Source organism: Athene cunicularia, assembly GCF_003259725.1.
Source record: "Athene cunicularia isolate RWA chromosome 3 unlocalized genomic scaffold, athCun1 chr3_part1, whole genome shotgun sequence".
Taxonomy (NCBI): domain Eukaryota; kingdom Metazoa; phylum Chordata; class Aves; order Strigiformes; family Strigidae; genus Athene; species Athene cunicularia.
In genome coordinates this window covers 1,816,199-1,831,870 of record NW_020799097.1, presented here as the reverse complement: position 1 = coordinate 1,831,870, position 15,672 = coordinate 1,816,199, and the positions used below count along the sequence as shown (strand labels likewise).

Here is a 15,672-nt window from a genome sequence, read left to right as displayed (position 1 = left end):
CACTGGTTCCTCTCTGATGGGCACAACAGGTTATGTCAGAGGAATTGGCTACTGCTCTAAGAGAATCACTAGCCGCAGATCTTTTACAGTCCTGGCTTCAGTTCAACGCCCCTTTCTTGAGTCCCCTACGTGACCCCGGCTACTAATGGCAACTAGTACAAAGTGAGAGAGGAACCAAAGACTAAATTTTAAAAGCCTGCAAGCTTACTCCTTCCAGACAAAAGCAACTGCCTCCCATTGTGTCAGCAAAAAGTAACTGATGGATCTGAAGAATTATGTCGCCTTCTTGTGATGCCACTTAATTAAGGTTATTCTCAATAACAGGAATAATTTGCCTGTAGTTGTAAAGACTAAAGAAAATATCTGCTCTTCAGATTCCGAGATTTTTCAGCATTTTAGCCACAAGATTTTGTTAAAGTGCAGCTGGAGAACAAATTTTCAAATCAGACCATTTAAATGGTATTTCTTCTACGTGAGGTAAAGGAAATCTGAAGACAAAGTAACTGCGCTGTTCTTTAACAAATTTATATCAAACTTTAATTATTTAACACATTCATAAAATATGCAGATAACATGTCCCAGAAGGCACTATCACGTGACAGACATTTTTGTTTTCCTGATTTTTTTTCCTCTATTATTGACAGTTAGCATCAAAACTGAAACTCAAGGTCAAACTTTGTTACCATCTTCTTCTCTGCAGTTACATTTCCATATTGCACCTGCCCAGATCTGACCACAAAGCAAAAAAATGTACAGTAAGAAAGCAGAAGGAATACTGAGCAGGGATTCAACTGATGGGTCTGCTGATTCCTAAGGCATATATTCACCCACTCCTCCACAAAAAAAGCATGTGCAGAAGTTAGATAATTAACAGTATGATTGAATCATTATGAAGGGAAAAAATGTAATAGATGGAAGTTTTTAGAGAAAAATACTAAAAACGTGAACGATGCTTTCGGAACTGTGAGGGGGAAAAAAGCTAAATGAATAGCTGACCAGAATTCTTTCACTGAATTTAAAAAGATGTTTCTCCTTGCTCAGTGCCACAAACATGACAACTTTTGTTCTATAAATCAAGAAACAGGGAATATAAACAAGTTTACAAATTGAAAGCAACTTTTAAAAGATAAATTTCGAGTTTCTACAACACACAAAGATGAACTACAAGGAGCCTTCCTTCCTTGTTCAAATTCAAATTAACCAGCCCTTTGTGCTTCTGTTCTCTCCTCTCCCCTTTTCAAATTTCCTTCCTCGTTTCCATGGGAACCCCCTCGCTGACAAGCCTTGGAGCAGAGCAAGAGGCCAAGCTTAGCAAGGGGTGTGAAAAGGGGAGAGAGTCAAAGGGCAGAATTTGGCTCGGGAGAATCAAGATGCCAACCTTTGTCACCCCACAAAGGAGGGGGTAACCATAGGAACTAACTCTGTGGGACAGAGGCAGGGAGGAGGAGGGAGTATCATGGCCAAATTCACAAGATGGGAAACAAAATGGGAAAGGCATCATTAAAAACGCAACGCTAGAACCTAGAGTGAAAAATAAAAAAAAGTCTTACAAATGAAAAAAAACTTTAAAAAAAACTTTAAGGACCAAGTATCCAACTTCATGCTAGTTTTAAGTCCACATCAAATTAATTTAGATGAAACCACAGAGAAACTGAGCAACATCTGACTCTCAAATCTGACACAAGTATTTAATGTTCTCCTGAAAAGATGCTGAATCTTCCCGTTGACTTTGATGGGCTCTGAAAATGTTGTCTAAATGCCTCACAGATCATTGGAAGCCACACAGCTTTGGGGAGATTGCTCTTGAGCTATGGCTTCAAACATGCAGAGCCAGCTTACACTAACAGTTCTGCAGAATCTGGAAGACAGTCTAGTCGTTATTGTTACTGCAAGAGCAGTCTGACAGAGCAGATTTACATATTAACATGGTATTGCATTCATATATCACATAAAAATATAAATATGGCATACTTTTATTCTTGTACCTTGTAAAAGAGACAGCAGGAGGATGAGGCATGAAACACCTCTATAAAATCACAAATGATACATAAAGGAAAAATATGGTCCAATTGCTCACTGTATCTTCAGCACAAAAAGTAGGGAACATAAGAACAGCAGGTGGTGTGTTTAAAGTAGGGAAAAAAAACAAAACAATGACAGCAAATTCTTCACATAACACCTTTAATTTCTGTAACTATTTGCCACCGATTTGTCTGGATGCTACAAGAATGTATGAGTTCAGGAAGAAAACTGATAAATTTGTAGAAAAATACATCAAAGGTTACTAACACAAGACATCATTTCCAAGCCAGAAATTGCTGAACATGGAAGAACGGCCTGGGTTGATGTGTGTTACACACCTGGCCTGCTCCATCCAGCACCCACGGCGGGCCGCGGTCGGGTGACCAGAGCACCTTGTCTGACCAGATCTCTGGTCTGACTTTGTATCACTGTATTTAGGTTTTTATGTGTATCCATCTCCTCCTCGATTTAATTTCTACTGGCCTGTCTCTTACGCCAAATATATTCTTTAAAAGCATATTTTATTAAAAAGTTGTTGTTCTGCAAGTCCAAAGTGTTGCAAGATTGAATAATGAATTCAATTCAAGAACACAGGGTTCCTCAAGGCTTAGGGATCTTTTGCAGCCCACAGCTACTGACTTTCTGTACCAGTTTGGTGCTAGATGGAGGACAAACACTGGCTCAGTTTCCTGCCAGTGAAAACCCTCCTTAAAATATCTCTTAATGACCAGGATACAAAATGGGGAGTAAGGCAGCAGTGCACAAATGAAGCACATGTGAATCTAAGAAGATCGGTCCTTCGAATGTTAAAAACGTGCATTGATGAATTATTCTTCTTCTCATACCACAGAACACAACGGCTTCACAGCCAAACAGGAACATCCCATTGATACTAACTTTCTCTAAAATCACCACAAATGTCTCCCAAAACAAAGAAAAATGCAGCCATACCAGCAAGACAAATGATAAAATGTATGACAGCTGCTCCTTGGTGCTTAAGTTGTTATTTCATGTTTATTCTTATCTTGTCAGTCTGTTGTGCCTTTCTTTTTGAATCTGACTATTCTATAATTGGAACCATCATCCCACACTAGAGAAAGCAAGGAATATCCACCACTTCCAGGTGACCAGCAGAATAAAAAGTACATCCTAGCCAAGCCACACAACTTTTAAGTAATCCACCGTTATTTACATCACTGCCAACTTTTTGCATAGAACATGTTCTGAAAGAATGGCAAATCGGAAGGACAGAAATCTGAAGGGCTTCCAACCTATTATGTCCATTCACATGTTATAGCTGAGATATCTAAATAATGTTTGTATCAGAAGAGTGTAAAGGGGGAAGAGAAAGGTCTTTCTAGCAACTGGGACTAAACAAAAATGTTGGCTTGATTCTGCAGCAGACCCACTAGATCTCTGCCTTATGAGGGACAGAATCTAAAGCATGTATGAACAGAATATGAGGTAGCTATGTCAGTACTAACAGAGCTGAACTACATCCTCCAAGGTGCACACACTACTAGATATAAGTAACAAACACTGCTACAGCATACAATATACAATATAAACATGCTTTTTGTCCCACAGCAACTGCATATAAGAGAATCAGATGACTGATTTTGATTAAGGTAGAGAAAAAGCATACAAAGATAGGCATGAATGTCTGTGTGCCTGTGGTAGGTAAGAGGAACAGTAAATGGTAAGACCAATATTCCCTTAATGCTCTGGCACAGCGTTCTTTTGCTTTTGAGTTTACCTTTGCAGATATAAAGCTACAACTCACTATAAAATACACTGTCATTTAACTATACAAAATAAATTCATGTGTGTTCCACCTTTCCTAATAATGCCTCTTTAAGCTTCCACCAGATGCTACAGAATTAGCCACAATGCAGAGCCATCTGCCTCCATGACCCTGAAAACGAGCCCACTGTGAATAGATGTTGATTAAGATGTAGATCATTTACTTTAAACTGAATCATTACATAGAACTAATGTTTTTTTCATATGCTTGCACTAAACTATTAAGGCTAAACTTCGTTTCCATATTTCCAGTTGGATCATCATTCAGAATTAATCTTTTATTCAAGAAAATATGAACATGGTGACAGAGTTCATCTTCAATGTGCAAGCAGCAGTTTATTGGTTTAACAGAAAAAACCCAAACCCTACTTCTCTTGATTTTGTCTCTCACTACTAGTTTGCATTTTGAAAGTATTCACGTGGGCATCTTGTTCTCATTAACAAACATAAAAGACTAGAAAACAGTATTTCTGAAATTATTCTCTGGAGAACATCTGCTACCCAGGCAAAAGAAAGTCAGGGCTTCTAACACCTGCTGTCCAGCTCTACTATTTGAGCACTGATGATCTACATGCAGCAGTTTTAACCCTTGTGTTCTTTGCACTCCTTTTAGAAAGAAGCATCTCTTTAGCACTCTATTCATGCTGCTCTGTACAGCACAGCACTAGAATACCTTTATCCACTTTCCTGAAATGCAGTGATATGGCCCCTGGAGGAACAAAAAAATCAGAGACTCACCATCGTAATTGCTCACATTAAGCAAGCATCCATTCCACCTTAAAATGCTTAAAGTTATAGTTTATATTCCCTTTGGCTGTTCTATTAGGACAGACCTCGTGCTCAAGGTCCACTAATCCCTTCGGTTTGCTGGTGTGGGTGTGGGTGCCTCTGCAATGACAAATACCTTCCTCAGTAAAACAGTATTTAGAATCCCAGAATCCTTCAGGTTGGAAAAGCCCCTTGGGATCATCGAGTCCAACCCTCAGCCTGACTCTACAAAGTTCTCCCCTACCCCACATCCCCCACAGCTCATCCCAACGGCCCTGAAACCCCCCCAGGGATGGGGACTCCCCCCTCCCTGGGCAGCCTGTTCCACTCTCGCACCACTCTTGCTGGGAAACATTTTCTCCTCCTGCCCAGCCTGACCCTCCCCTGGGGCAGTTTCCAGCCGTTCCCTCTTGTCCTGTCCCTGATCCCCTGGGAGCAGAGCCCAGCCCCAGCCTCTCTGCAATGTCCTGTCAGGAGCTGCAGAGAGGGATGAGGGCTCCCCTCAGCCTCCTCCTCCTCACACTCAACACTCCCAGCTCCTTCCCTGGCTCCTCACAGCATTGATTCTCCAGCCCTTCCCCAGCCTCGTTGCCCTCCTCTGCCCCCGCTCCAGCCCCTCGAGAGATCTCTCGGATTGAGGCACCCAAAACTGGACACATTTGACAGTCTGGTTGTCAGAATTACAACAATCTGTCAAACAGAAAACACTGCATGCAACACCAGCCTCAAAGTCCACCTTCTGCACATCTGTTCCCGGACGTTACTCCGCCTGGGTTAACTGCTCCAAAAATTCTCCAGCCAGGGACAAGGCTCTTTCCATTTCTTCCTTATTTAAGTCTCTACCAACTTCAAAGCAGGAACATACACACAGCTCTGTGCTTTATCTGAATGCAAATTATTATCTCACGTGCCTGCTTTTCCTGGCTGAAGAATTATTGAATATTCAATATTCATTCAGATTATCTTGAAGTTCACTGGATCTGTGTGTGAAAAGGATGGGACTGGTGGTCCAAATACGAGACCGTCTAAGGCTGTGTTCAAGAAACAGCTTCCTCAGAAGCCTCATTTTACAAAATTGTCAGATCATACTAATTTTTGTATGGCTAGTTCTTCCCAAATTGTTCTTGCCCACTCAGGATTTCTACCACCTTTGCACAACTCATGCCTTTACAGATCAAGATGGAAACCACAAGCTGGTGCGTTTTAAACAGACAAGCCTCAGGTATTCCTAAAGCAAGAATTTCTAAGCATTACATTATCAGGCACTCCTTTGCTCTGCCTGTACTCCGCAGAACCATCTTTGCAATCCTAGCTTTGAGACATTCTGGTTTAACAATAAAACAATCTAAAATCTTTATGAGGCTATTTCTATGGTAAAAATTCAGAGTGGGAGTAAGAGAATTTAAAGTTAATGAAAGAGTAGGCTTTAATCAGCTGGTACACTGCTTGCATTCTTATGATCTGCACAGTTCCATTGTTCTGTAGGCATCATAATCTTACACACTAAAGAGAAAATTAATCCTTACTGCAAATTAGTGTCTAAGATTAGGGTGCTTACAAAACACCAGCTGATTAAAACCTACTTTTCCATTAGCTTTATATTCTTATAGTTCTACAAGTTTTGGATGCAGAACTGAAGAATACAGAAAGCCAAGGAATAGTGCTGAGATTTAGGAGGGTATAGTGCACAGGCAAGGCGAAAGAAGATCGGGGGTGAAAAGTAATAAAGATGGAATTAAGGAGGTAAGAAGTTAAGGATCCTCTGTCCTACACTGTCCCCATCCTTGCTGATCACTGGGAAAGAAAGAAAGATGTTTCCCACTTGTATCCAAAAAACCCACTCTGAAACAGAAGAGGAATGGGGCAGTACTACCTCTCAGCTCCAAGGAAGGTAGGAATCATGTTCACATAAGCCAAAATCAGTGAATTCTGCACACTTCTCCCTGGCCCTTAAGCAAATCAAGAATTGAGATACAATATTCCATGCTGAGTCCAAGCCCTGCTTATCTGAAATCAGCAGTAATATATGCCTGATAGAAAAACTGTTTGAGAAACACCACTAAAAGGAGCCACTTAATACCTGACCTACCTACACTGGAAAAATGTCTAACTCTTATCCTAGATGCTAAGACTAGACTGGGAATATATATTTATTTCTAAATCTTCTGTTGATGCCATTGTTAAGCATACTCTGGTTCTTTTCCACTTAAAAAAAAAGACAAAAAAAAAAAAGAACTAAGACTCAAAAGATCACTGCTGGGAGAAGAAAAAAAAAACCTATTGCCACAGAAAAGAAACTGTGCTATACACAGAGAAATATAATTAGCTAGGGTATGCAAATCTTGCAGCACGCCCTCTGCACTGCAGCAGGTCAATGGCATTATCCTCTGCAAGAATCAGTACAAGAAACCACTAAATTTGAAAGAGTACGAAAAATCAGGTGTCTGCACATCTGTAGTTGCATATTCTGTGACAAAGTCCATTAACTATTCACTAGCTCTGCTTCTAAATATTCAAAACTCCATGACTGGGTAGTTTATTGATATTAATTCAATGATTCCCAGCTGGTGAATTCTGCCACGCTGATGGACTAGGAGCGTTATCAGTCAACATTACTCCTCACACTGCAAAAACCAAATCAGCTGCGGGATAATATTATTTCTCTACTTTCCCCTTTGCATCCCCCAACTACACAGTAGCCAACTTAGCTACATCCCTAAATCCCTACTGCTGCTGGGTTTTGATATGCAAAATGGGAATGGAAGTTGGGAGAAAGAGCAAAGGAATAGCATGTTATCTCTTGTGCCCATATGGTGACTGTATCATCTCATTTCTGGAGCATTTGACCTCTGGTATAAACCCAAAAGACAATGCTCCTGCGTTCACCCAGAGGGACTCATTTAGCCCTCAACCATGTCTGGTTCCTGTCCTTTAAAGCCTCTTTGATCCCTCGCATCATTTGTGAGGTCCCATAAATATCAGGGTAAGAAAAAGGAAGTGCTGGCAGTATATTTAACTGCAAAAAGGCTGGCAATCATCAGATTAAACCACTTCCCTTCATCAGTGACAAAAGCTTTAATAGCATGCTCCCAGGCTGCAACAGGCTACCCAGTTATTTGTTCTCTGATACAAATATTTGTCTACAAAAATTGTATTAAGGCAGATAAAAACCACTGCTTGCTAGTCTTAGGCATAAGCAAATCCTTCAAGGCCAAAGGAATATTAAGTGAAAAAGGGACAGAAAATAATTCTTTGTAGCAACTAGAACCCAAGATATGGGTAAACAAGGTCAGATCCCTCAGGGGGACTGGGGTAGTTTAATGTCTCCATTGTCACTGCTTCATTCAGCTCACGATCTATGTAACACAGCAGAATCGTGGCAGCAGCGCAGTGCAACATCACCTCAGCGTCACACTATCATCACAAACACATTTAGAGGGAGGTTTTACCCGTGTAGCTGAGACAGGCTATGCTAGATGGCTATTGTAAGAAAACAACTTGTTAGGATATTATAGAAAAATTTAAAAATACCTTAGAATATGTTTGACATGACAGCAGATCAAAGGAATGACCCCAGTGAGACTGGAAGCGGGAGGCGACTGGCTGCGGCTGTGCAGTACTGGAGGGCAGGACAGCACCCCGCTCCTGCCCGGCCACCTCAGCCTCGGCCACAGCACAAATCCTGCCCGCCGCACCCATCGCCCCCCACCCCCATGTGCTATCACGACTCGTCCCTGTCAATTGGCACTGCTCCTTTTGGAAAGCAGCACATGTCAAACGACTCTCGTTTTAGTCTCCGCTATAGCCAAGTGGATGTTGGCAGTGGTTGGACTGGTGCAACTGGTGTTTGTCCTCTGGGAAAAGGAGTGAGTCCCTTTGGAGATACTTGGGGATAAAATAATGCACCAGGCCCTTATCTGCAGAGAGCCCTCGCTTCAGCCTTCTTGGGTTAAAGCAAGCCTTACTGATGTAGCACAGCAGAAAGCTTAAGGCACTGTCTTTTCTAGGAGTAAAGCCAGGCCTAGGAACTGATTACAGTATGGACCAGCGTACACTAAGAGGGACTCCTGACGTAATATTTGATTTTGCTTTGTTAAATCAAGAGGTTAATACCAATATGGCTGCAACATGAGTCAACATTGATGATGTAACTTATTAGCCTTTATTACATTTATGAAGGAATCATTTCAGCATAAAGTCTCAAAAAGACAACTTGCTGATTTTGAGTTTCTGAATAAGTTTTTAATCAGTTCCTTCAAGGAAGCAATCAATGGTAAGGGAAATGAGGTACACTGATTTTACTGATGGTAAGACAACAGCTGTAGTAGTTCTCTTTTTTGCTTCCCATTCACTCTTTCTTGTATTGTACTCTTTCAGTACAAGCAAGCTGAATTTTTCTTATGGGTTTTATGAAGAACTGTTGTGAAAAAGTGCTACTGAAAAACTGTGAGAATTACAAGGCCCTCCCCCCCCAATATACAAGATGAATCACACTGATTCTGCTGCTATATTATTTTATGCTGGCAGCAATTAGGGAGGGCTTGGGGATGAGAGATGTTTACCCGAGAATGTCACAAAGCAAGTTTTAATAGACTTCATTTCTGTTCTCCATCCATTTAACTGCAACATTAAATAATGTACAAAAAGCCAAATAATAACTTCCTTCTTGCTAAGTACAGATTTATGGGGCAATCCAGGCTAATACAAGGAGTGGAAATATGAAAACCTGTGGCTTTTCATTCTTTTTTTCCCGCTCAAGCCCCTAAAAAACTCTGCTAATGGGGGCAGAGGCTGCTGAATAGTGAATTTAAGCTTGATGATAGCCTTGGTTCCTTGCACAGCCCTCACCACTTTTCATTAAGCATTCAGACATAGCCCACAGTCCATCCCCAGACTAAAACCACTGGTCTATATGCTAATTACATAGGCAGAGGGGAGTCCTATACATACACCCGTAACACCAACGCACCCATGCTAAGTTTAAGAATAGATTTGGCATCAAGCTAGTATCTGAATTGCAGCACCACGGTGTTTCATCCAAGGTAATTTAGGCTATTAAGTTGAGCTCTGTACCACCAAGTGCAGAGAAGTAACATTTGTTTCTCAGCTGCTTCTCTCTCTGTAGCAGAAAGCTGTTTTACGAAGATAAGAACAATTACACCAGTTATTCTGGCTCAGACTGAGGGTCCACATAATTACTGCTTCGCTTCCCACAGTGGCCTTAAACAGACTGTTAGTGAAAGTTAACATTTTTGACAGTTCTCTGAAATCATTGGTTTAAACATGCAACAAAAACCAGAAGAATGAACATAATGTTGGCCATTCCTAGGAAGCCATGAGCAGGAAAAAGCGTGATTTTATTTATAAATAAATCCCTAGTGTGCCCACATCCAGAGTGGTGTGCCATTCTCATCGCCACACCTCAGCAAGGACAAGGCTAGAAAAACGAGACAGAGATCGGTGACTGAAATGATTACAGGTTTGTAGCAGCTGAATTGCAAGAAGAAAGCCCAAACAGCTGGAACACTTCAATTTGGAGAGGAAAAGCCTGAGGGATAAAACTGAGGTTTCCAAAATCACAAGTGCAACAGGATTTAACTGCAGCACAATATTGCACAATACTGGAAGAAAAGGGTATTAAATGAAGCTAGCAGGAAACTGTTTTAAAACAGGTTAGCAAATAAATGCTTCTTCACCTGGTGGCTAGTGCACTGGTTGACAGTATTGTATTCATAATTTAGAGAATTCATTGATAATAGATCCATTAAATGATACTAAAGGGATAGGCAGGGATGTACCCTCTAAAATCCATAATTCAGGGCCTGTGGATACTGGGGAAGCACCAGAGAAGCCCACAGCCAGGGGGTATGCATCCCCTCCTAAATAGTACCTCCTCTTGCATTAGCAGGTACAGAACGCTCAGCAAAATGGACCATCAGCAGGATGTTTCTTACATTCCCCAAATGTTCTCCCAGCCTGTGACAATTTTCTGCTGAGGGGAAGAGCCTGAAGTGGGTTTTTTTCTACCTAGTCACCCTTATTGGTATTATTTTCCATATCCTGGTCCAGTCTCTTCAAACATTTTGCACCCACAGTACTGTCTAAGAGTTTCAACTCTGTCTTTGCTCTGACTTGGCTTCTAGCAACTTCATTTGATGGAGCCTAGTTTCTGCACTGGACGAGACAGTGTATAGTCAACCCCTACAACCCTCTGCATGACATTTATGATGGTGGCTGTTGTTGTTTGGGTTTTTTTTTGTTATAAAAATAGGCTAAAGCACGCTGCCATAGTCTAACACTCCCCATATGGGACAAGTTCCATAAGCCTGTGGTCATTTTTCCTCTTCTTCTCTGGACCTCTTTCAGGTCTAACAAATTTGTTGAGATTGCTCACAGCTTCACACAACACTTTTGTGAGCCATTTGTGAGCCATGGGATTATATAACACCACTGTAACATCTGGTCTTTATTCTTTTCCTAATTATTCCATGTCTGATTTGCCTTTTGGCTTTCTTAGTGCTCAGTCAAGCTTTCAACTCATATTTCAACAGAACAAACCATCAGAAGTTTGATGGAATAAGCTGACCACCACCACTGATGTGAAGAAAATTATTCCCCCCACATACATATTTATCACTTTGAATTTCCTCAATAATTTTATGGTTCAACGTATCTCAAACATAATCAAGATCTTTACAATTCTTCATTCTGATTTGACCTTAGTTTTAAGTTAATCACAACAGTATCAATAGGCTTTGTCATCTTACTGCTAGTCTTCTCTTCTAGATCATTTAATAAAATACTGAAATGCAGATCCCAAAAGCTTTCCACTGATAATCTACTTCCATCCCAGGAGGTGACCATCTACTTCTCCAACCAGCCTGCAAAACCAAAACCCACTATCTCTACACCTCCGCAACCCAAGTCAGAAGTCTTCAGTCCAGCTGGTTTCATCATGTCCTTTAACATCCTAAACTCCACCTTTCAAAGTGGAACAGTTTGTACACACCAGGTTGTTCACACTGTTATTCTATTAAACTTGCTGACTTTCTTTGACTTCATTTTAACTCCTTACAGTTAGATCTTCAAAGGTCCTCAGAACTTACCAGAACCAATCCTAAAATAAAATACATACCTGTTGCTAGCTATTTAGTGTAATTGGAATCCCAAGCCACATCCAAATGAGCCATTGCAATGCAAGTCCATAGTTCTTTCAAACAAAGCAAATTTAAGGGTAAAAATCTCTTATTTTCTTCTTACAGTAAAGAGCCTGTCACATCTGGCTCACAACTCTCACATAGAAAGACTACACAAAGGCTTGGCTTTATATTACTTAGCAAGAAGAATTAAATTAAGCTTCTATATTGTCAGGAAGAGCATTCAAAGATGAAAACACATGATTACTCTTTCTGTTCTCAGTGTACAGCAACACATATCTACCAGCAAGGCTCCCCAAGCATTTCAAAAATACAAATAAACCTAATTGGCACAAATCTCTCAGGAAAATTTGAACAGGCTGACAGCGAGACCTGCCTAATATTCTGAATTTCCATCAATGCTAGTCATATCACAGAATACCAAGTAAGGAAACTCCTTAGGGAGGGTGGCCAAATAAAGAGCAGGCTGAAGTGAACTTAAAAGTCTTGTATAAACTAGACTATGGATAATATGAGACTAAACATGTGGTTAAAGCCCCATCAAGAAAGTTCTCCAAAGAAAGGTTAGACAAATATCAGTGGAAATATGAGGGTTTTTTAAAAAGGAAAAAATAATTATGTGTAAGTCCAAGACAGGTTTTTGGGGAATAACAGTGACAGTAATAAGGTACCATTACAACAAAGAAAGTGCAAGTCTAAAAGCTTGACTGCCTGAATATAGAACAGAAATAGGTTAACTAAATTGTCTGCAAGCCAACAGACTTTCTTGCAGCTAATAAATGAGCGATTTCCATTATCTTCATAGCATGTCTTACTATTCTCATTTTCTTCACACCAAATTTTAGGCAAGTAAGAAAAGGCCAAATATTACAAAGCCATCAAAGAACATAGTCTTCAGAACTAAAAAACATCTACTCATTGTTCAGTATGCTATTTTTCTGGCATTTAGTTAAGTGACAGACCATTCAAGATATGCATTCTTGATCTGTCTAAATATTTAAAGTAACAGACTAACATGCAAACACATCCAGTGTATTTTACATTCAGTTATACTAAATTAGGCAAATTTTGTAGTCATAGAATATTTTAGTATATATTACAATACATCTTATGTAAGGGGTATCTGGTTTATATTTAAATCATTAATTATCTTGATTTTTTCATTTTTACTTCGCATATAAATATCTTCCTGGATTCTGTTACCAATTATTTGTTAACAAAATGTCAAAACCGTAATACATTGCTGAAAAAATTAGTCTTACCTCCATTGCTAACGCTGCTGTTTGCTGGTCATAATGATTTAGAAGATTAGGCATAAAAGTGGTATTGTAAGGCAGATCCTGGCACATCCGCAAGATGATGGGCTCACAAGAAAACAAACTGTGCCCTCTTGTGTGCCCCACCAAGACATCCAAAAGCCAAAGGTAACAGAACATCCAGCTAACAGCCATCCTTCCACACTGGGAATGGGGCCAGTTATTGAGCCCAGTCAGAAAGCTCTTTCAACTCCTCATGTACCCTCAGATTTCACTTCAACGGTGATGTTTTCACTCTTCGTTCAAGGTTCTTCAAAACTGGAATATTCTTTGTGTACAACATTCTTAGCTCGGACCAGAAGATGATGTGTTTGAGACAGATGTGTGAGAAATCTTGCCTTTTCTCAGTATTATATAGCATGCAATAAGTTAAGGTATTAAAATGTTTAACCACATTCCCACACAATTGACCCCATCGTGACAGAACAGCAGTTGAGTTATGTTCTTCTTTTGTTAGGTAACCTGGAATAAAAAACACAACAAACAGAATACAGTAAAAAGCCTTGTAATTGATTAAAAAATTTTAGCTCTAAATAGCCTGGCAGGCAAATCGCTTCAAGTTCTCACATCTAAGACTAGAGGGTCCCTCAACAAGTTTAAATCCTGGTTTCAGACTATTTCTGGTAGAAAAAAAGCTGGTATGGTCTAAGACTCCACCCAAAAAGGATGGTGAAAATAGGGAATGTGTTTACTATGAAGAAAATATTTCAGAAAACCCCACAATTTAAATTTAACCATGTGAGCATTACAATTGTTGACCACACTGAAACCAAGCTATTTATGACTCAGCATCTGCCCTGGTACATTCACATCGATAGCATCTCTTTAGTTGCATGGCCTCGTAACTTCTGCTGAGTAATTATAAAACAAAAACAAAACAGTCACCGCAACCAATACACAAGTCCCAACTTGCAGGAGTGAAGACTACTGTTCTGCCCAACAAGCTGCAGTCATGGTTTGGCTATCCGTGTTCAAATATGTAATTTCAGTCTAGTTGTAAACAGTTTTTTTGTTGTCTTGAACTCATTTTACTTGCACACATATCTCATATCTTCCTCTCCAGAAACCATCGTAACAGCTAAGGATTAGCCAGAAGACAGCATCCTTTGGCCACTCCTTTCCCCACACACTCGTGAAGATGGAAATTGCAAAGGTAGCTACGCTACGGTTGCTCTGCCAGTTCCACTCTACCTATAGAGCCAATTTAAACAGCAATCATTCCCCAGGGCTGGATCTGCATTTTCTCAGTGCTAAGGAGCCAGAGTGGAACAAGCAGAACAGGGACTCAGAATATCATGCTCATTGACTGGAGAAACAACCTCTGAAATTGAGACTAAAGCATGGAAAAAGTTGACAGAGCCATAAGAGTACAGAGAGGCCCTTTGCTTAAAACAGTTTTGTCATACAGCAATGAAAGTTGCAAAATTCAGTCTCTAACCAACTGATTTAAAAAAAAAAAATATGGTTCAAAAAAGGTAACAGAAATTTAGAAAATTAGTGTGAACCAGAAAACCCCAAGTACTCCATCAATATTCCCAAAAGCAGGCAATCACAAATTTGAACAGGCTTCCAATCTTGAGTCACTAATGTTTTTCTTTAGATATTCAGGAAGGAAAGTAATTTCTACATGTCGGAGAGGGAAAATCTTTTCCTTGGTCCCTACTGCAAACTTAGTGAGAGATATGAAAGAGTTAATTACCAGGCTTCTGCTGGTATCAGCCGATCAAAAAAGTGATGTATGCACACTTTTGTTTACATAGACCCATTTTATGGTCAGAAAAATTAAATAGCATATATGTCTTTAAACCCTCAGATACTTTGTGGGTTGGACCAGATAATCTTGAGAGGCTCCTTCCAACCTAAACAATTCTGTGCTTCTCTTGAAAATCATGTGCAGCAATGGTTTTGGCTGTAGCTGTTCAAGACAGGCTGGTAAAAACAAACATGCAAATAGGAAAAAGACCAAGATGCTAAACATAACCATGTTAAATTAAGTTCATTGACAAGTTGCTTTCACAGGCTGCTTACTCTCTCACAGCTATTGACAGGGAACCCATGTTTGAAATACATCAAGAATATAAATAGCAAAACTGTTCCAAACCTAGGGAAAATAAAACATGACCAAAAAAAAAGCAGAAAAAAACCCCTATCTACACCTTAAGTTAGGTGGTAGAACTAACCAACACAGCTCAAATCACAGCGCCTTGCTTATATTCTGAAGCAAGTGTTGCTGTTGAAGAGCAGTCAACATATTGAATTGGAAAGACCAAAATCAACTACATTATTTAAGACATGCTACATCTAACTACATCTGATTTTAGTCCAATTTCAACTTCATTATTGCCCTGAGAAGTTGTGTCCTTCTGATCTAAGGAAGTCATTTCTCAGACTTATTTTTTTAAGAATTTGGCACCTCTCAAAAAAACCCAAAGACCTGCATTTATCCCATCTTCCAGGCAGCATTACTTAACCCTGAAGATCTCTGTATATTCTCACATCCTGACCAGAAGATCACGAGTTATAGACAGACAAACCCAATTCCTCCTTAGTTTTGTCCAAGGTGCCTAATCCCCTTTGAATCTAGTCCTTTGATTTGAACATGTTAA

At 40.0% G+C, this 15,672-nt stretch overlaps 1 protein-coding gene across 1 annotated transcript in view; it reads right to left on the bottom strand.

The window, feature by feature from the left end:
- Positions 1-13,528, bottom strand: part of FZD3 (frizzled class receptor 3) — a 55,556-nt gene extending 42,028 nt beyond the window's left edge. Inside the window, exon 1 of the mRNA XM_026845737.1 lies at positions 13,013-13,528. Coding sequence (XP_026701538.1) covers positions 13,013-13,201 — 189 coding nt within the window. The 5' untranslated portion in view covers positions 13,202-13,528. The remainder of the gene's footprint in view (positions 1-13,012) is intronic.
- Positions 13,529-15,672: the final 2,144 nt, after the last annotated feature.